The following is a 23,142-nucleotide window of genomic DNA, read 5'->3' on the forward strand; positions in this document are numbered from 1 at the left end:
TTCCCATCTCCTACTCTTTTTGACTGCAATCTATCTGCTAACATCAGCAGTATCCCTACCCTCCATGCTATTTTTTCTATTCTCCCTGAAAATACTATACCCTCACCTTGTATTCTTATAACTACAACCTCTGCTGCCAACAAAATCTCACTAATGCCTGTAATTTTTGGCAAGGTTGCATCAAACATTATCAAACACTCCTCCCTCTTATTCCAGATACTGCTAGCATTAGTATAAAGAAGAAGATGGAGGTGGTAGAAACTAGATTCCACATTTTTAGGTCATTCTCACCATCACTCACCTCATGGATGACTGCAAACACACTAACACCTGCATCCACCTAACAGCTTCAGTTTTCTTTTTGCATTCTACATTCAGTGAATAATGATTTTTCAAGAGATTTAACTCCCAAATCCATTTAAGTGTAATCCACCAACATTATTAAGTTCTCCCTCCCTCCATCAAATTTAGTCCACAGTTCTACAAACTGTACACCATTCCTTTTGCACAGCCTGTACATCGATTCATTTGCAATCATTGTCCTTCTCCTCGATTTGCATCTATTGTCTCATGGAAGCAGACTTACAATCTTTACTCTTTTCCTTCTTCCAAAAACTCCTTTATATCTTTTCTCATACAATACTTTTCACCTTTCAAGTCATTAGTGCTAGCCAAAACAATAATTTGTTTCACCTTACCATTTTGCATCCTGACAGCTTCATTAATATAAATTAGTTTTTCACCAGGAAACAAGATTTAGTCATGCAACCATTAAGTACTTCTATCACAGAATCTCCATAATCCTACCCCCATTACTCTTCTCTTGTATAGTCATATGTTCCTGTTTCTTACTTTGCACCTCTTGTTTTTTCTCTTCTCAGTTCTATAAATCACCTGATGTTTCTGTAATCATTTAATCTCATACGCTGTCATGTAATGGACTCCATGTAAGATATATTATATAAATATTATACATATTATATAAAACTGACTGGAAGTAGGAAAAATGTATACAAAACTTACCTTTCAGTTTTTTAAAAAATTTCTCAAGAGGGTTGCCAAATCTGAAATTTTCACCAGTGAAGAGAGATCTGGAAAGGGGAAAAAATAATAAGAGACAGCTAATTTTCCTAGTTGCTACTTAAAACAAAATGCCTTCTAACAAAATATCAGAGAATACACATTATGTTTCCAAAAAATATTGGGACACATTAGAATAAGCACATGATATGCAAATACAGAATCACAGGCAAATATCTAACCATTGAAATGTTAGTTGTGGATGTACTTTACCCATGGTCAATTTATAAGCTCACCTTTTCAAACCTCTACCAGCACCATATCTTTAAGGCTTCTAATTTGTCTCTATTACATTTGATACATTGGAGTTTAGTATTCTGTCTTAAGGATTTATTATTGTAAATAAGTTCTTCTGAACCATGAATGCTGCTTTATTCATAGCCATTGGTGATTTTATTTCTTCTGAGCAATTAGTATTGTCTGTGAGAAGGCTTCCCAAATATCTGAATTTTGAATCTTATTCGCTTTTATTGCTTCAGTAAGCAGACCTAAGCCCAGTGATACTCCAGCATACATTCTATCCTTTATGGTAGTCATCTATATGTTTTGCTGTTATGTTTAAACTACCATTATCTTTAGCTTCATAAATGAGATTACAGATAATGATAGATATCTTTGCGAGATGATGACCTTCTCAGCTGTAAATCTTTCAGATTTACAGCTGAGAAGCTCTTTTGACATTCATCCCTTTTGTTTCCCTTCTTTCCTAAAGTAGTTTCCTTAATATCGTCTGCAATGATGATAAGATACCTAGTTATGACAGACAATCCTGCCTGAAACCACTCCTGATGTTTACAAACTATGTAGTTCCAACAACCAAAGAAACAGCTTTGGGGAGATGAAAACCTCTAACAAAAAATCTATTCCTAGAAAGTTTTTCTGCTTTATTACAAAGTAAATTATACAAGATAAGAAATTACATTCTTGGTTTAGTTATTTAAAAAAAAATTCAAATAATGGATTAAAACAAGAATTTCTTGTTTTGCATAATTCAAATGAGATATAGCAATATAGGGGGAAAAAAAGCTCAACATAAGCAATTGAAGATAGTTACCATCAACATAAAAAGCATCAATGGAAAAGAGGTCAAAGTTGCAGAAAATCTAAATAAGCACTATGTGGTTATAACTAGCAGTACTGAGATGAAGACTTATGCAGATTAGATCCTGATAAATAATAAATACAGGATGTTATATTTGGCAAAAGTGATCATCACAGAAAGGAAAGAGTAGTGAAAGTGCAGTCAACATCAAACACAAACTTCTTCATTGACAGACAATTTCAGGTAAAGTTATGTGGGAAAATTTCAAAATGAGGACGTGGACAATGAAACTTATTTGTGCCTATGATCCCACTAAATGTTCTCCTAAATCTGAAATTTTCAGGTTATTAGAGAAGACAGTTGACATAATGAAAATGAAAAAAGCTGGTCCCTGTTGAAGATTTAAACAGAATGGAGGAAATGAATCCCAGGCATATGGAAATGTTTTGAGAAAATTTAGAGAAAAGGGCAGAAATAATAATGTTAAGTGCATGGTTGATTTCTTTTCAGGACATGGATTAGTCATTACTAACACTATGTTTTGACATAAAAATGTACAGAAATTCACATGGAGAGAAGACACAAGAAAACAGAAAAGCCTTATTGATCATATTATCATTGATAGTGATATCTTCACACTATTTCAGGAATACAAGGATGGATATATAAAACTGGAAGTCAACATCACTTAATTGAAGCAAGATTAAAATTAATAATATTATTATTATCTGATAAATGAGTCCTTGATCCTCCTGGTTCAAGGATTCATTTAGGGAGTCCATAAATCACCCATACCTGCTATCATACCTTCTCATAAACTGATTCACACTAGATTCCCCTCACCGCTCCAATAAGCAAGCTGTTCCGCTCATTCATTGCTCTGTGAAAGAAATATCTAGCTCTTAGCCCTTTTTTAACCATGCACAAACATAGCTTCCATGGATGCCCCATGTTTTAACCCCCCACTTTCCATATAATGAAAAATTTTATTAGATGATATCCTATAACAGCATTTCTCAAACAGTGTGCCATGAGAGAGCTAGAGGTGTGCCACCCAATTTTGACAGTAAAAAATCTTTTCGTCCAAACTGCACTTTTGTCTATTTATAGAATTATATTTGTATAAAAGCTTTCACCAGCCTAACATTTATGTAACATTGGTTTATTTTGCTGAAAATGCTAAACTAAAGAGCCACCAGTCAACCAACAGAAATACAATAATGATTACATCGTCAAGTAGTGCTGGCTTAAGTGCTACATTATAAAATTTAAAATCTCCTCAAATTTTTCATTTTTATCATACCTTACTATAAAAAAATATATATATTATAATAGAATTTGAATATAGTCAGCTTCCATGGATGCCCCATGTTTTAACCCCCCACTTTCCATATAATGAAAAATTTTATTAGATGATATCCTATAACAGCATTTCTCAAACAGTGTGCCATGAGAGAGCTAGAGGTGTGCCACCCAATTTTGACAGTAAAAAATCTTTTCGTCCAAACAGCACTTTTGTCTATTTATACAATTATATTTGTATAAAAGCTTTCACCAGCCTAACATTTATGTAACATTGGTTTATTTTGCTGAAAATGCTAAACTAAAGAGCCACCAGTCAACCAACAGAAATACAATAATGATTACATCGTCAAGTAGTGCTGGCTTAAGTGCTACATTATAAAATTTAAAATCTCCCTCAAATTTTTCATTTTTATCATACCTTACTATAAAAAAATATATATATTATAATAGAATTTGAATATAGTCAACGTAATATAAATGGTAAAATACTATAAATTTATGGTTAACTACACGAGTACAGCATTAAGAACACAAGTGTGCCATCACAGAAATTTGCATTGCCAAGCTTGCCACAGTCTGAAAAACTTTGAGAACTACTGTCTTATAACACTCATTAGAAGTTTATAGAAATCTATCATATCATCCCCTCTTTTGTCTATTTACCAGTGTCTACAAACCACACACACTTTCAATCTATAACCATAAACTACATTTAATAATTCCAGTATAATCACTGGAACTCTTCTTTGCATCCTTTCTCAGCTTCTTTATCCCCTACGAACACAGGAGACCAAATCTGCACAGAGCAGTCTAGATGCAGTCAAATCAAGAAACCTTGTAAAGAGGCATAATGACTTCTTATCTATAGACATTAATGTTCAGTTGAACACTGCAATTATCCTCTGAGTTGTATTTTCAATTTTTGCTATGTAACAAATGCCTTAGCAATGTCCAACAGTATCATAGTGTATCCATTCCCTTTATCCAAATCAGCCATAACATTATTAGAAAATGCGAGCAAAAATTGCTAAAACGTGATGTCCCTTGCAAAGTATAGCTTTTCTGTATGCAAGTTCTTACCAACTTTTCTAAAATCTTCGCCACCACGTCAGAGATGATAGGTTGGTAGTTAGATACATCATTGTACATTGTATAAGGGTGGTACAATGGAACCATTATATGTTCTTTCCATTCCTGTGGTATTCTTTCCTGAGCTGAGACTCAAGTTATACAAACACATCAAGAGTCCAGTCAATTCAGTTGAAGTCCTTTAGCATACATGGTAATCCCTCATCTGCCCTTATTACTGAATTATTATTCAGGTTATGCAATAGCTCTTCAATGTCATTCTCATGTACCTCTATCTCTTCATCCAATGTAGTAGTCCTGTGCACTATGCATACACTGGTTGAGACCTTAGCAAAGTGAGCACTCATTATTTGAACAATCTTATCAACTTCTGACATAAGGGTACTACCATCTGCATTCAGTAATTTTATGCTTCCACATTCATTCTTTCTTTTATTTGCAACATAATGATAAAATTCTTTTTTGGATTACCTTCAACCTCCTTAGCCTGTTTCTTTCATATTCGGATTTAGAACACAGTCGTAATTTTCTTGCCTGCCCTTTATATATTTCATACCACCTCTCATTCTTATTCTCACAATATTACTTCAACATCATATTCTTATAGATGGCTTGTTTAATAAGGTTTAATAAGGTAACACACTGTTAAATTGTGAATGAAGATATTTTATGTTTTAATACTTCATTCACATTTAACATAATCCACCATGTCATAAGCGAGACTTGTAAATATTACTTGTTGTTAGTCTCTTGCTTATAATATATTATTCATATAAATGCTTTGAGTTTTGTTTGTTATTAATTAATTATTTCATCTTAGGATATGTAATAATAATGAAAAGACTCTATATAAATATGTCATTCATTTTATTTAGTTTATTCTGTAAAATTTATTATAAGAAACTGTGTGTATGTAAATTTAAATGTATATTATATGAATTGTGATATATCTTTTTTATTTCTGTATGTAAGAGTGATTTTATGTAATTCTTCTGATTGGATTTGATTGGCTGCTGAAGGAGAAACGGAGTTTATTTTAGTTAGCTCGTGCTGAGAACGTGAGCTACTGTGTATAAACAGAGAAGCCAGTGGATATAAGCTGAACTGGTTAGAACTGGATTTTGGCAGGAAGAAGGAACGTAGTTGATTGGAAAACGAAAGTAAAGAGAAGAGAAGCTTTAGAGACAGCATAGAGACCAGTAGTGTGTAACAGAAGGGGGGAGTTGATATATGCCGTAAATTGACTATGAAAGAACTGGGAATTAATAGGCATCGTGAATTACTTCTATGGAAGTTCTGATACTACAATATTTTCCAAGTGGTTTGTGGAAGAATAGTGCAGAACCGAAGTTAATACATAGAAGAAAATAAGGAAGTAGTAGATAACTAAAAACCTAGTGCATCAAGACTTGTATATTTCTGTGTCTATAATTCAGTTATTATAGTGGAAGATTTCTTTAGAATTGAGTAGCCATAAAGTAAAAGTCTACAAGAATTTCAAATGTGCCTTTGCGAATTCGATGTGTAGAAGCAGTAACCCGGTAAGAGTTGTCCTTTCTGTAACCTGTGAAGCTATAACTGTTAACTCCGTTGGATATATTTTAACCTTAGCTGTGGTGTTATGTCAATTAATGGTCAAATATTAGATGTACTGAAGTACTTTCCCCTCAAAATAATAAGTGTCATGTTGTTCTATTAAATGTTAGTTGACTGAGAAAGAATAAAGTGTAGCCTGTCATAAGATTAATTATTGTAACATCTGGAAGGTCAAACTTTTAAGAACTATTTTCAACTTGATTGACTGAACATAAAGAACTGATAAATGAATGTTTGATAATTTATGGATTGTAATTATTCTAAATACTTTAAACTGAGCTAATATATTTATGATATGATTCATCCAATTGAATAGAGAGAAATATGTCAGAGAAATACTAATGCTTTATGAATTAACAAGTGTTAACATTAGTCATGATCCTCAAACCTAATTGAGAAGTTAATAATGTTTGGATGTGAATTCCTATATTTAATTGGATAACTTTTTGCAGATAGTTAAACTTAAATGTATATATTGTACTTTTCCCCATTAAATCTTTTCTTTTGTTGAGTTAAACTTGGTGTCTGCCTGATTTTCTTTCATTGCACCGCTCATAAAATTATTCGGACCTTTGCGGAAGCCTTAAATACTATTAATAACCTCGGCCTGAAAACAAAGTGGTACAATAAGTATAGTTGATGATCGATTCCTCTATATTGTTTAGACTAATCTGAATATAAGGTGGCGCAGTATAATATAAATTTCTTTATATTCAGATCAGCATTAATCAACAACTATCGAAGAGAAACGGAATTTAAGGAGGTAAAGATAAGATTAATAAACCAACAAAAATGGAATAGTCAGTTAGGTAGGATGTTCCAACAACAACATCCATTTCACTCCCACCCTATTTATTTTTCCCAAATTCTATGGACACATTCAGGTACTGCTTCTTTTAATCATTAGTTTCTTTTCATATTCTGATTTAGAACAATACTCGTAACTTTTCTTGCCTGCCCTTTATATATTTTATACCACCTCTCATTCTTATTCTCACAATATTACTTCACCATCATATTCTTATAGATGGCTTGCTTAATAAGGTCACACATCCATTTTACTCCAACCCTATTTCTTTTTCCAAATTCTATGGACACATTCAGGTATTGCTTCGTTTAATCATCATTCCAAAGCTTCCAATGCATTGCTGATATCTTTCATAATCAATAAATGATACCATGGGACCAAAAGATATAGTATTCCCCTGAGTTAGTCACAATTTCCAGATTTGTAGTTCAGTATGTAACCTGTCCTGACTGGAACATTCATGTAGTTGGCTACTTCCCAGGTTAGTATGGCATGATCACCGTCACCAACTGGTGATAAAATAGTTACATTCTTAACTGAGACCCCTTCTGATGCTATGATCAAATCTAAGCTGCTTTGATCTCAAGATACTTTAATCACATAAACTTCTCTTCTACTCAATTAATGTTCGAATAATTTAAATTTTCTATAATGATTACTCATTTAATACCAGTCAGGATAATTTGAAGATGTATTTCATCATCCCCAAAAGCGGAAACACCAGTTCTGATATTATACTGAAAAGAAAAAATGTAAGAAAGTTTTCAAAATAATTAAAGTTGAGTATAGTATAGTTTCTGGGAAATTCCCATGTTACTCCTCTTAAACACTATTCATATAATTAACGGCTACAAAACAAAACAAAAACAGGCTACAATAGCCGTTAATTATATTAAAGTTGAGTAGCTTTTATAGGTGAACTGTAGACTCAACTGTACAAATATTATTATTCAAGAAAAAAATGGCAGTTCAAAAACAAGAGAGCCAAAATCTTGGTGTTGGTAGTAAACACTAAAGAAAACACGGATTCATTCAGCTAGAGGCGGTATGTGCCGAAGTTATCTGCAAAGAGAAAAAGGACAGAACTCAATGAGACTGCAGAAAGCTCAAGAAACCATCCTGGGAAAAGAAGAAAGCATATTAATGGGTCTTCACTAGTAAACTGGGAGATGGCTTAAGAGAATAGAAAGAAAAATGGAAGAAGGCTAAGTTATGTGCTAAAGTAGTAAAAAAAAAAAAAAGCACTGGTAAGAATATAGAAGACAAATATCAAGAATGTAGTAAAATGTTCTGGAAGCTAGTGAAAAAAGGTTGGAAATGAAGGCGAGTACTGTAAAAGGAATTAGAGATGGTAAAGGTGATACGCAAACTGAAACTAAACATATTCAAAATATCTGGAATAATTATTTTAGAAGATTATTAAAGGAGATAAGCAGTGAAAGAAATATGGTAGGAAGTATTCAAGAAGAATGCAGTCAAATGTGCATGTTAATTATTAATCCTTGAGGCAGAAAAGGCAACTAGAAACCTAAAATTTAGAAATGCATACGGAGTAGATAACATTTGACCAAAAGCACAAATATGGAGGAATAATTTTAAAGTGGCTACACTGCAAAATTCAAAAGGCATTGAAGGTAGAATTCCAGGTGATTAGAGTAGAGCTTTCTCAGTACCCTTTTATAAAAAGAGGAAAAAACAGAATGTGTGATTTACAAACCTATTGAGTGTTCCAAGTAAGATTTATGCAAGAATATTTGAGAAGTTAAGAAAAATTATGGCAAAGAAACTTTGAGAAGAGCAAGCTAGATTCATGCTAAACAGAGGTTCTTCCCAGATTAGATTTTCATTTTACAACAAACAGTTTGTAAAAAATAAATAAATAAAAAAAATAATAAAAAAAAATTTGAAAACAAGAACCAAACCTTGGGGATCCATTGGCAAACTCTGATGAAAACATTCATTGATTCAGCCAGGTGCATGTGGTGGGGTAATAACCTGCAAGGATAGAAACATCAGAACGCTATGATGGACTCAGGAAGTTAAAGAGGCAGTCAAGGAAAAGAGGAAAGCAAATCAAAAGTTCCTGCAAATAAGCCACTATTAGTTCTTAGGTAGAATACACAGAAAAATGTAAAAAAAACAAAACATTGGGTAAAATTAGCTAAACAAAGGTCATGGAAAGAATTTGGTAAGAACATAGAAAATAAATATCAGGAGGATGGGAAAATATTCTAAAGGCTATTGAAAAAGATTAGAAATGGAAGAAAGAGAACTGTAAAAGAAATCAGAGATGATAAAGGAGACATGAAAACTGAAGATAGAGATATTCTAGATGTCTGGAGTAATTACTTTAAAAGACTGCTAAATGAAACAAGCAGTGATAGCACAGCTGAGTGGTAGAAAACACTCAACAGGAATACAATGAAGAATACATATCAATACTCAAAATAGAAAAAGTGAACAAAAACCTGAAATGTGTAAATACAGCTGGAGTAGATGATATTCAACCAGAAATGCTCAAATAAGGAGGTATAAAAGCAGCTACACTGCTTAATTCAGAATGCCTGGTCAGACGGTTAAATTCCAGATGATTGGAGTAGAACGCTCATAGTACTCATCTATAAAAAGGGAAATAAAACTGAATGTGAGAATTACAGAGGAATTTTCCTAATGAGTGTTCCCCTGATAAGATTGATACAAGTATACTTGAGAAAAAGTAAAGAAAAATCATGGAGAAGAAGCTTGGAGACGATCAAGATGGGTGCAGGCCAAACACAGTCAGGATCAGATTTTCACTTTAAGACAAATAGTTGAGAAACCATGGGAATATAACAAGGATCTGTCTTAAGTTTTGTAGATTTGGAAAAGACATATGACAAAGTGCCAAGAGGAAAGTTGTTCAAAAATGCTTCAGTTATATGGTGTAAATGGGAGATTATAATGTGCACATTATCTTCACTCTTATTCATCATCTATATGGATCACATTATGAAGAAAAGTGGTATTAAACCTGATTGAAGATGTTAATCTCCACTCTTTACTTCATGCAGATGATGTTATACTCCTAAATAAATCCTGTACAAGTCTGCAGGATTCCCTGACTAAATTTAATAACTGTTGTAATAAATTTGGCATGAAAATCAGCAATAAAAAGACAATGACAGTGAAAATAGGCAGAAACATTAGAAACATTAACTGTATTCTGAATGGAGAATCTATAGAACAAGTAAAACATTTCAGCTATTGAGGCATAATTTTTAGTGAGGTTGGCAAATTAAATTTGGAAATAGCAGAATTAGCAAAGCTGGTATGGTAGGAAGTCAAATGAATCAATTTATATGGAATGCAAGAAATGAGTTGAAACACTAAACTAGCTGTATACAAGACAGTGTTCAAACCAATTTTATGGATCTGAAAGATGGGTTAGAAATGGAGACCACAGATATGAAAGTTCTGAGAAAGATTAAGGGAATGAACAGATTGCATCAATGGCAAAAAATGAGGATATTGGGAAAAACCTGATATTGTTAGCACTTAGGAGTGTGTTACCCCAATAATCTCAGGTGGTAGGGCCACTTTAACAGAATGGTTAGCAAAACAAATGTTCTTTGCTAGGATGGCCTCAGAAAGTTGCTCCACTTGGATGGAAATTTATGAGAATATGAGTGAAAATTTATGCACATATTTTAAGTTGGAAGACTGTGTTAATAATGTTTAGTCCATGTCCTGAACAGAAATTTAGCAGATACATACCGGTATTATTAACTCTGCTGTTTTCTCCAAATTTTCTTTAAACATTTGTATGCATCTGTGATTCATTTTTCATAGGCACATAACTTGCACTGTCCAATCACCCATTTTGAAATCTGTCCACATCACTCTACATGACACTGCCTACCATTCAGTTAGTTTATCTTTGAGGTTAGTGTTGAATACTATAGCTGCTTCTTTCTTTCTCTGATAATTATTATTCAAATATAATAGTTATATTTGAATAATAGTGGAAGTCACCAGTTATATAACTGGTAACTTCCACTATAGCAAAATTGTGGAGATCTAAGGAAGAGTTTGTTCTAGTGGATATTTAGTATTGTGAAATTTCTTTAGAATAGCTTTGTGCTTGTGGAGTTTCATTCAGGACCTTTTGACAGATTGTTATAATGGATGAATTTGCTCTAACAATGCTTACTACAGTATAGTGAAAGCACAAGACTTCCCTCAGGCTGCCTTTCATTCAGTCTACTGCAAACCTACACACACACACACACACACACACACACACACACACACACACACACACACACACACACACACACACAGGCCAATAAATGCACAAAAATGCATACCACTATCCAACACAAAAACTGCATACCACTCATCAGTCCCATTTAAACATAGAGCCTAACAATTTGCTCCAATGAACAAGTGCTGAAGAAGGAACATGAAATTATTATCCAAACATTTAAAAAAAGTTTTAAAACACACACAAAAAAAAAAAAAAAAAAAAAAAAAAAACAGTTCACAAGATTCTCCACAATAATACCAAGCAAAAAAGATTGCAAGAATGCCATACCATACATTAGGGCAATGTTTCTCAAACTTCAGATATCTGCAGACCCCTTCTTAAATTTTCATTATTACCAAGTACCCTAATTAATTAATTCGAAAACAAATTAATTAATTAAAAATAAATAAATTTAAAACGAATAAATTAATTAAAATTAATAAATTAATTTAAAATTTTAAGAAATTAAATATCTATTTTATTTGAATTTATATGTTCATGTAAACAAAAAATATGATTTATTTTTAATAGAACAAACTTTATAAAGATACTATAAAGTTTTACTTACTTGAAATAATTTATCATCAATGAGAGGAATGAAATTGCTTATGGTGAGATAAAATTTCAGCAAAATTTGGCTCTATAGTTGTTAATTTCAATCTCAGATGCGGTTCGACATCTATAATGCAATTCCTCTTCTTGTCTTAATATCTACAAGGGCCGAAAATCCAACTTCGCACAGATATGAACTTGGAAAGAAAAATGAACCTTAGAGCTTTATCTGTTAATTCAGGAAATTCATTCTGTATTTGTAGCCAAAATGATGATAATGTATTCTCACTGTATTTATTTTTTAGGAAACCATCAGAAGCTAGTTCTAAAAGTTGTTCTTCTTCTATTGACGATAGACCTTTTGGTATAAATTTGTTTTTATTGAAAGGGTATCTTATCCACTCAATATTAATGTCCAATTCAGGGAAATACTTTTCGAGATTCATTTGTAAGCTTTTTAAATGCTGCATGATAGTAATTTTCACATCCTCATCAATTTGAACTTGTGAGCAATTCATGAAGTGATAGAAACGCATCAAATTCTCCATTACCAACCCGCTTTTGCCATAACTTCATTTTTGACAACGTGGCGTTCACTTTATCTTGGACATGAAATATAGAAATTTCCTTGCCTTGTAAAGATAAATTAAGACTATTTAATACAGTAAATATATCTGCCAGGTATGCTAACTGACTGAGCCATTTCCAATTATGTAAATACTTTTTCAATTCAAACTTTTCATCAAGAAAAACTTGTAGTTTATTCCGAAATTCAAATAAATGAACTTTTCCATGAGAAAGTCAATGAACATCGGTATGGAAAAGAAGTTGTGTATAGTTGCTTCCCATTTCTTTGCAAAGTTGAGAGAAAAGTCTGGCATTTAGAGGATGGCCTTTAATATAATTTATGATTTTTACAACTTCATCAAGAACTTTTCTTAGGTCTATAGACATCATATGTGTAGCCAAAGGCTCTCTGTGTATGCAGCAGTGTGTCAACTTTGCATTTGGTGCAATAGCTTGAATCCTTGAAACAAGCCCATTTTTAGATTTCGCGCCGTCCGTGCTTATTCCAACACAACTTTTCCAATCAAGCTTGTTTTGATGCATAAAGGTATTTATGCTGTTGAATATTTCTTCTCCTGTTGTATGTTCTGGCAAGGGTTGGCAATATAAAAGGTCGTGTCATGAATTTTTTGATTTTTTTCGTACCTAACAAACACCAGAAGATTTGCAAAATTTGTAATGTCGGTGGATTCATCTACCTGCAACACATAATAACGACTCTTACGTATATCGGATAACAATGTTTGTTTTATATTTTCAGCCATTTCAGTGATTCAATGAACATGTTGGAACGTATATCCTAGTTCCGAATCCGACATCTTGTTGTAACGTACTCTTATTAATAAAATCATTTAACTGCTAATTGATCACTAATCCAAATGTAGGGAAATTTATATTTATACTGCGCCACCCTATATTTAGATTAGTCTATATAAAATAGTAGAATCAATTTTTAATTAAATTAGCAGTCTCCTTACTCATTTAGGCCGAATTTAATACTTTTCACTTGAGGCTCCCACAAGATTCGAATTATTCATGAACGGTGCAATAAAAAAGAATCAGGCAAACACAATATTGAAATTAACAAAACAAAACATTTAATATAAGGTTATATGACAAATACATGAATTCCACTTCTAAAATAAGACATTACAATTAAGTTAGTACATCAGGTCAAATCATTCATATTAATTCAGTCTTCAAAATTTTCACATACAAGTTTCACAGTTTTCTCTATTACCAGATTCCTTACTCAGATTAATACAACAGAAATTCTTATTTAATTAGTTTGCCCATATCTCTCACTTATACTCCATACTTAACTCTCAGCAGGCTCTTATCATATCATTAAATATGGCAGATATTATTTCAAGGCAAATTATTTTTAACTTCTAACTTCGGCGATATACCACAGTAAATGTTATAAAAAGTGAAATGGAACTATCACTCAAATCTTCATACACAGAAACAAATAAGATATGACTGTCCTTACCGGAATTTATCTTCAGCACGTCAGATTTAATGTGAGCACATCTTTAAATTATATTTATTACACCCATGGAACACATTTAAAAGAATTCTTCAAGGTCATAACTAGATAATTATTTGTCACGCTTCACAATTCTCGACGGCAACTATAGGGCAGATTGATATCCTTGTTTACTACTTCACAACAAATTAACCTCCGTACAATTCTTCCTAAAAGCAATATAGAAATAAGTAGTAATTCTAAGCTAACTGGATCTATTCTGAATCCTTCATTAACCTTCCAGTCCTTTAATTATCCAAATACGGCACCAAATTCCTATTAATGCCACTGCTGACTTTACTTTCAGCTACCTATAAGTTTAAACTTCGTCTCTACATACTTCTAAATACTACTCTTTTGAATTCTTGCCCTTCAGTCCTTTTTATTTACTTTCACCCCCTTGATTATATCCTTCCTTCTTTCCCTTCAAAAACTCTCCCTCTTCTTCTCTATATATTACTACTCATATATTTTTCTTCTCTACTCGTTATCGAAGCCCACAGTCTACCCACGCGCATTCCATTTTATTTCTCTCTCCATGGCAACGAACAAAACGTAAACATTCGCGTTAACGTTACATAAGGCTATACTTTTACACTGAGTAATGAAAAACATTAATAAAAATATTACAGTTACTTAATTTTCTCTTTCATTTCATTTACAATTAACAATAATAAAACATATGTTACAGTATATATATAAGGTATATTAAATTATATACATATAATTTCTCATAAATTATTGAAGGAATAAGGTAAATAAGATAAATGATATTTATCACTGAGTCCTTCCAATAGTAAAATATACATTAAAATTATTTAATCAATAATAGCTGATGAAATTCAGGAATAATACATGAATAACAATTCTTAAGCAAGGGATTAACAAATAATTTTTAAACAAGTCATGCTTAATATATGATAGGTTATGTTAAATGTGAATGAAGGACAAAATATATATAATAATTTCATTCACAGTTTAACAAAAGGTACTATTTGAAAGACAAAGCCTATCAAAAGATCTTTTTGCATTATCTCCGATCATAATTTCCGCTATTATTTTTGCTGCAGGCTTGACCAAAGTTTCACCAATTGTTTCCGCTGCACCACTTTTTGCTATTAATAGCAACACACGATATGAAGTTTCTAAAGCCTTCATGTTTTCACCTCCTGACACGATTGACATCCCTTTTTGAGATTCTTTTAAATTTTTTAGTTTATTTTGAAAAAATTCGACAGGTTTGTCCTTGCATTCATTATGTTTCGATTCAAAATGGCGATTTAAATTACATGGTTTCACTGCAAATTACACATAATGGAATAGGTTCCTCTTCATTTCACGTCCATGAAAATCCACATTTCAAGTAATTTATATCGTACTTACGAAGTTTTCTCATCTTCTTCCTAGTTGGTTCTTTAGAGATGTCAGACGACACACACTTATCAATTTTACTTGATCCAGATACAACATCAACATTTTCTTGTTGCTGACAGCTACTTGTATCTACTATGTTCCTCTCTTTTGCGCATTTTAAAAATCCAGTCTTTAACCAGTGATCCATACGTCAAGAATGTGAAAGCTAAAAAAAAAATTACTGTATTTAACGAACAGTCCTTCAACAAATGGCTAGTGAAAGCAGAACTCGAAACAGACAGCAATGGTAGGCCAGTAGAGATAAAGCAGCTATGAAGATGTCCATATGATTGGTGCGGTATTAACAAAAGATCGCGCTACTAATTGACAAAAGCAAGCCGACAGTTCAGTTGAAATGCTAATTCTCTTCAACTGAATTCCATATATATCTGAAACACATTCACTATATATTTCTTAGTTTTAACACATTCACTCAAACAAAACAATATGTTGCCGGTGCACCATATGGTTTTGATTGTCTACTATACAGCATTTTATGTGGGAGGAGTCATGCGATTTATTAGTTCCATTTTTACCCAGTTGCCTCTAATTGCACTATTTGTTGAGAAACATATTACACAGCCTGCAGATGTCTCTGTACCTTATTCAGTGATGCAATAGGAATGTTTTACGATCTCAAACTTAAATTTTATTCCATGTGTTAATGATGCATAGCCGAAAATTGCCATGGACCCCCTGAAGACCTTTCCCGGACCCCCAGGGTCCGCGTACCACACTTTGAGAAACACTGCATTAGGGGAATATCAGAAAACACTACATAAATACAACATTAAGACAACTTTCAAACCTTCTGCAAAATTAAACAGTATACTCAGCTCATCCAAAGATCCCCTTCCCTACCTTACCTACCCAGGTGTTTACAAAATTCAGTACACCTGCAACCTACCCTATATGGGGGAAACAGGGCACACTATCTCAATAAGAAAAGACAAAAATTAAAATTTAAAAAAATTAACCACCACATTAAATTCCTCCACTATGGTAAAACAGGCCTGTCAGATCATGCACTTCAAATATGTCACAGAATCAACTGGAAAGGTACCAAGTTCCTACACTGCACCAAAACTTGGTTTGAAAGAAAGTCCAAGGAAGCTTGTGAGATGCTGAAACATTATCCAAATCTAAACAAGAATGATGGATTAAAAATTCCAAGAATCTGCAAGATCCATCTGCAACCTATATAGCATCTAGAACATGATGGCAGAACCCCAACACAAGAAAACTTTAATATAAGAGGACTGTAGAGATGTGTTTAATGTAGTCCTGCTATAAAACTTTGTTTTATTTTGTTAATTTATATTTATGCATAATTTTTATTTATTTATTTTTTCATCAGAGATCAGGCTAGGGTAAACAATTAACAAAACATTTAGATATATCTTCTATCATACTTATCTTACTTTTGTGCATATGTATGATTTCCTGATGATGACCTCAATACAGAGGTTGAAACGTCGAGTGTTGTTTTCATAATTATAAATAAGGTAATTACTACAATGTGTGTTTTTGTCTCCATAAATTCTTCACAATGAATGCTAACCACTGTGTAACCTTAAATACTTCTGTAATAAGTCAGTGACCTCCAGAGAAATTAGACAGCAATTTCTAAATCATTATTTATAGCCATGCCAAAATAGAAAAAAATAATAATTTAAACATTAAAACAAACAAGAGTATTATGATATGATAAATAAATAAATGTCACACTATTAATTCTATTTCATGCATTATTTTATTTAAACCATACCTGATTGTTTTTTCTTTTTCCTCTTCTTCATTCTCTGGAAATGATGGAAGTAACTGCTAAAATAAAAAATGTTTCATGGTGAATAATTTTACAGCAGATGTTTAGGATAAGTTACTTTTCAAACTCTTCCTCTCTCTCTCTCACACACACACACACACGTGCACACAGTCTCCTATGTTATCCAGCTTTCTGGTCAGGTGGTCAGACAAGCATGCTTCTTCTGATGATCATAAATTTTGTGATCAATTGATAATTGCATCTCATCAGTTTTTTTTTTTTTTTTTCTTGAAAACTATGATAAGCCAGTTTGATTTTAAAATTGAAAAGGAATGTGCCAATTACACTATACTGCTAATGTTAAGTATGTTTAAAATGTATAAAAACGAATTTACTAACAAAGTAATTTTAAGATGTGACGTGTCAGGCGAAACATGCTATTAAATCACTCGCAAGTTTAAAATTAAAAAGTAACATTTTGTTATTTGCACTAGTAATTTTATCACTCCAACAGGACCAGCATAGGCATATACAAAATTGGTGCAGGCATAGATACAACAATGTGATGAGTGAAACTAGAAAAGATTAAAACTCTGAAAACAGGCACAGAAATAGAAAATGCCATGTACATTCTCAGTTTTACTTATTCTATATCCTATAGAATAAGTAAAGTATGATAGTAATACACTATTGTATATTATCTTCACTTAATGATAATCGCATGGAGTACATTATTAGAAAAAGTGATATTAAAACTGATATATATTCAAAGAGGGAATATTAAGCTTAGTTCTTTATTCCATGCATATAGCTTTATTCTCAGAAATAAATCTCCTAGAGTTAAGAGCAAACTAATAATAATGGTAATCACCTGCTGGATTTCTGTTCAGGACAAGGACTAATCCTCACTAATACCATGTTCCAAAATAAAGATGGGCATTAATTCACCTGAAGAGAAGAAAGACAATAGAAATAGAAAAGAAATAGAATAAGTTTCATAGACTGTGTTTGTTAATAGCAATATTTTCATGTTTGTTCAGGATTTGAAATAGGAAGTGATCATCGCATAGTTTTGAGCAGGATAAAATTCAATATCAAACTGAAAAGAAGAGTATTTAAAGGAAGTTTTAAAACGAATCAAAGTAGAGCAGCTTTCAGAGGTGAACTACAGACTCAAATATATATATATATATATATATATATTATTGGGAAGAAAATTTAAAAAGTTTAAAAACATTAATCGAACAATGAAAACTCAGTAGCAGGGTCTGAAGGTCATTCCTTCAGCCAGGGAGGCATGTGGTAACGTGGTAATGTGACAGTACAGTGGTAAAAAACATTCAAGAGTACATATGTACTAATGCTTGGGGGTAGAAAACACTATAAAAACCCAACATGCGGAAAGGCAGCTGGAAATGCTCAAATATAGAGGTATAAACGTTTTAGTGACTGCACTGCATAATCAAAAGGCCTGATCAGAAGGACAAATTTCAGTAAGTTTGAAAGTATGATTGAAGTAAAACTCTCATTGTACCATTTATAAAAAGGAAAAATCGAATGTGAGAATTACAGAGGTATATTCCTACTGAATGTTTCAGGTAAGATTTATTTCGCAAGGGAAGTTGGAAAACGGCAAAACAGAAGTTGTCAGGATCAGATCAGAGATCTGAAAAAGGCACATAACACCAAGTGAAAAGTTGTTCAAAATACTACAATTATATAGCATAAACGGGACATTATATTGAGTAATACATAGTCTTTATTTCAGTTGCAAGTCAGTAGTCAGGACTGAAAAATGTACAGGAAGATAGTTTGATGTAAAATCAAGTATGATACAAGAGTGCACATTATCTCCACTATTATTCATCATCTATATAGACCACATTATGAAGGAATGTGGTATTCGGCCTGATATCAAAATTAGTGATGTTAATCTCAGCTGTTTACTTTATGCAGATGATGTTATACTTCTAAATAAATCCGGCATACATCTTCAGGATTGCTTAACTAAACCGAATAACTGTTAACAAATTTGGAATGAAAATCAGCAACAAAAAAAAAAGACTGGACAACAGAATAAGCAAAGCTGGTATTGTGGTGACTCAGTCAAATAAATTTATTCATATGGAATGCAAGAGAAATTCATCACACTAAACTAGCTATATGCAACACAGTGTTCAACTAATTTTAACTTATGGAACCAAGAGCTGAGTTAGAACTTAAACAGATGATCAAAGATTGCAGACCAGACAGACAGTTCTGAGAAAATCAGAGGAATAAACAGATACATCAACAAAAGAATCATACTAAAAATGAAGATATTAGGAAAGAATTTGACATAACCATTCAAGAATGTGTGAAGGGAGCTTGTTATATCACTGCGTCATTGTAATATATATATTGTTACGTATATGTTTACCTTATATTATATCTTGTTCCACCTCCAAATAGCATTCCTTCTAATTTACTGTCGTGCCCTTAAAATATTAATTCAGATTTATCTCCTCTTCGGATATTGGCAAAATTTATATTATGCAGTGCCAGCCAACATCCTATAACAGAGGAGACTCTTGTTCAGGGAAATAATTCCAAATTCAAAAGGGATACAAACAATAATTTATCTCACACTAGCGCTGTGCAGATTCAGTTAGCAGTCGTGACTCGAATCTCACTTAAGCAATTATATCTAAATTCCTTCCCGCCAAAAGGTTCTATTTCATAAGTGGTGGTTTGAATTCGTAATCAGGCATAAACTCAGGTATAAGGTGCAAAACGTGTTTATTGGAAAAACATAAAACATGTACAGCAAAGAAAATTCAATTATTTAATGGATCAAAATTTACTCTAAGTTAAGGTTCACACTAAATCACAATGAATCAGAGTATGCTAAATCCTTCAATTATGAAAGGATAAGATTAAGTGTAAGCATAATACTACTAGGATATAATTCCTTTCACAAGTTATTCAAAGAACATGCACTAAACACTTTCATTAATACTCTACCAATATCTATCTTAATTCTAAATTTCATTAAGCAAGCCTAGCCATTCTTAATCAAAATACTGCCTATCAACAATTCTCGTTCGTTCCACAGGGTCTTAATTAATTTAACCAATTCTCACTTAAAAGTTCTCTACTAATATCCTTTAGTTTACAGTACACACAAATTTCTTATTCTTCTAAGCGATTTTTAACACAGAATGAAAATCTTTACATTACCGGATCTTTTCAGATTTCATGCCGCCATCTCATGTAGATCTGGGTTACCTTACTGTATATTCTTCGGCTGTCTTTGCGCCTGGCGATGCACTACACTTTTCTTTGAATCGTTTCCGACTGTGGCGTGCAGTCTATCGCTCCGCAGGAAACTTTCTCCAATGGAACATTCTGCTAAGGCTCGATTCCACATAGGCCGTCATATCGCAATCAGCTCCACTTGGAAATCTTGAAGCATTCTCAAGAAAAGAACCCGCTGTCCATCATCACTGTAGTCAATCCACTGCTCTCTCACAAACTCTCCCCCCCCCACCCCGGCAAACCTCCTAAAACACAAATCCAGGAACCGCAAGGAAAAAGCCCCTTGTAAAATGGCGTGCTTTGTCTTTTATTCACCCCTTTCGGGTGCCCTCTATTCGATGTGTGTTTCACCCACGAACCCCATCGTTCATGCCCCTTGGGTGATCCTACACTCTCCCTAATCTGTTAGGATACATTATTCCAGGTAGCCTTTCTGACATCATTTTCCGCGTAGGTATAGCCTCCATCGCTATGCTCGACTCGTACAGATTATCCGTGATTATTCCGGATTACTACTTATAATTTTTCTCAGAATTTCATAATGTACTAGACAGCTTAAATGGGAATTACAAATGACTTAACAATTCCCTTACACAATTCTTACTATTTTGACACATAATTCTCTGCTTCTCATTTCAGTTATGCAGGAATAACTCGCACTATATGGCACACATGGACTACACATTATTACATAACATAAAATAATACTTCATAATTACTAGCTGATGTGCAGATATCTCCTTAATTAGTAGTAAATATCATATTAAATCCTGAATAAAGAATTTACTTGTAAAGCTCTCCATTCAGGATCTAACAGAGCTAATCTAAGTTTTATGGTCTTAAACAGGATTCAAGTAATAAAATCTAGATGAGTGGATGTAATTAGAAGTGCATCTATCCATCTAGATCTTAGTCACTTCTAAATGCACCTATCCATCTAACTGCATCTAGATGGATAGTGCATTTACAAGTGACTCAGAAGACTGAAATATAAGATCAAATAATCCTGACAGATGACTGACTATTTGGGGGGAAATGTTAACAGGAAGTCAGTAATAATATCAACTCTTCATGTAGTACTATTATGGTATCTCATACACACTTTGAGGGTGCATATCTGGAATTTGATGATAATGATTTGTTTTTTAAATGTTATCTCTATATAAGATTTTTATTCTACTACTACTTTTAAAAATTATGGATGACAAGAAATTCATTCTGAAATCATATTTGAATCAGTACATTTGAATGCAATGAATTGAACAAGTTAATAATTTCAATTTTCTTGGCTGCATATAAACTACAATGAAGGAATAAATCTAAAACATAAAATTAATAAATTCACCAAAACTACAGATCATTAATGATATCTTTAAACAAAACGTAGCACAACGAAATACAAGATTAAGAATATTCAGTGTTTTGCTAAACCTGTCATATTATATGGAAGTGAAACATGGACGATGAAAAAAAATTAACCAATAAAGAATAACCTCAGCAGGAATGAAATTTTTCAGAATAGCAGGATACACTAAACTAGATATAAAAAGAAACACAGAAGTTTTATAAGAACAACACGAATCAACTTCACAAACAATAGATAAATATAGAAAGAGATGGATTCAACATGTGAATAGAATGTCACCCAATAGGCTACCAAAAAGAATACTAGAGCACAAACCAGAAGAGAAAGAAACAGAGAAAGACTTAAAAAGATGGTGTGAAGACAAAAACCTTTTCAACTTAGTTAAGAGGGAGATGTTAAATCCCGTTTTATTTTATAGCCGGGTACAAAACTCGAGTCGAAATCCATTGACATCCATAGAGTTTCATGCCAAAAAAACTATCGGCAGAACCAAGTGTAAATGATCACTTGGATAGTACAACACTAGGGCGACTCCATGCAAAGGTGGGGCAAGCTCCTTTACTAACTTTAATATTCTCTCATAATGTAAAACACAGCTCCTAAGAGATGTATATATATTGTTTTACATTATGAGAAGAGGTCACTACCCAGACCGGTTTCAACCTTTTTTGAGATCTCATCAGTGAGTAGGTAGACCTGGAATATCAAGGTTTTAAGTGAACAGAAACTTACATACCTCTACTATCGAATTGCCGAAGTGGTGTACTATATATTGTAAAATATTGTTAATTACAAAGATAATAAGCCAAAAGGCTATTTTACCTTTTTAACCTTTTTATTACCTTTTCAACTTTATTACCTTTATTACCTTTTCAACTTGTTGTGCAGTGGAATTTAAATAAAATTATGCATCAATTTTGAAAAAATCTGAAATGTCAGAAAAAAATTACCTTTGTGTATTATCACACATACAAAAGTTGTCTATATCATGGGCAAAAGACTATGATACCATACAGTAATCTATCATTTATCTGACACTTTATGTTAACTGACTTCTGGTACGACACCATGTATTTGTACACCCTCTGTCTAAAAAGAAACCGAACTTTTCAAAAATAGAAGAAACTAGTGGCACCACCTGTTGTATCTTTTTCTTGTCGAAAGTGGCAACCTGCATTAGTGTTGTATCAACTGTTTATGACATGTGTTTCATTAGAAGCTGAGTTATAGTGCAAAGAGTGACAGTGTGTTTTGACGAACGGTCGGAAAATGAGTTTCAAAGAGAGCTGCAATTGATTTTTGTGTTAAACTTGGTAAAAGTTTTATCGAAATGCATCAAATGCTTCAAAAAGCATATGGTGATGAATGCTTATCCCGTACTGAAGTTCTGAAGTTTACGACTAGTTTAAGAAATTTCAAAATGGTCGTGAGATGCTTGAGGATGACGAA

The 23,142-nt window shown here is 32.8% G+C and overlaps 1 protein-coding gene across 4 annotated transcripts in view; it reads right to left on the minus strand.

Annotated features, from left to right (window-relative positions):
• Positions 1-23,142, minus strand: part of LOC150108262 (uncharacterized) — a 406,756-nt gene that overhangs the window by 315,704 nt on the left and 67,910 nt on the right. For all 4 annotated transcript variants that reach the window (XR_016548126.1, XM_090390668.1, XM_090390669.1 and 1 more), the window contains 2 exons: positions 17,034-17,089; positions 1,024-1,091 (listed from right to left, as the gene is read on the minus strand). Coding sequence is in view for 3 of the 4 variants with exons in the window: in XM_090390668.1 (XP_090246794.1) it covers positions 1,024-1,091; positions 17,034-17,089 (124 nt within the window). In the remaining variant the exon portion in view is untranslated. The remainder of the gene's footprint in view (positions 1-1,023; positions 1,092-17,033; positions 17,090-23,142) is intronic.

This window comes from Typopeltis vanoorti, chromosome 3 (genome assembly GCF_054136105.1).
Source record: "Typopeltis vanoorti isolate ZY-2024b chromosome 3, IOZ_Tvanoo_1.0, whole genome shotgun sequence".
Taxonomy (NCBI): domain Eukaryota; kingdom Metazoa; phylum Arthropoda; class Arachnida; order Uropygi; family Thelyphonidae; genus Typopeltis; species Typopeltis vanoorti.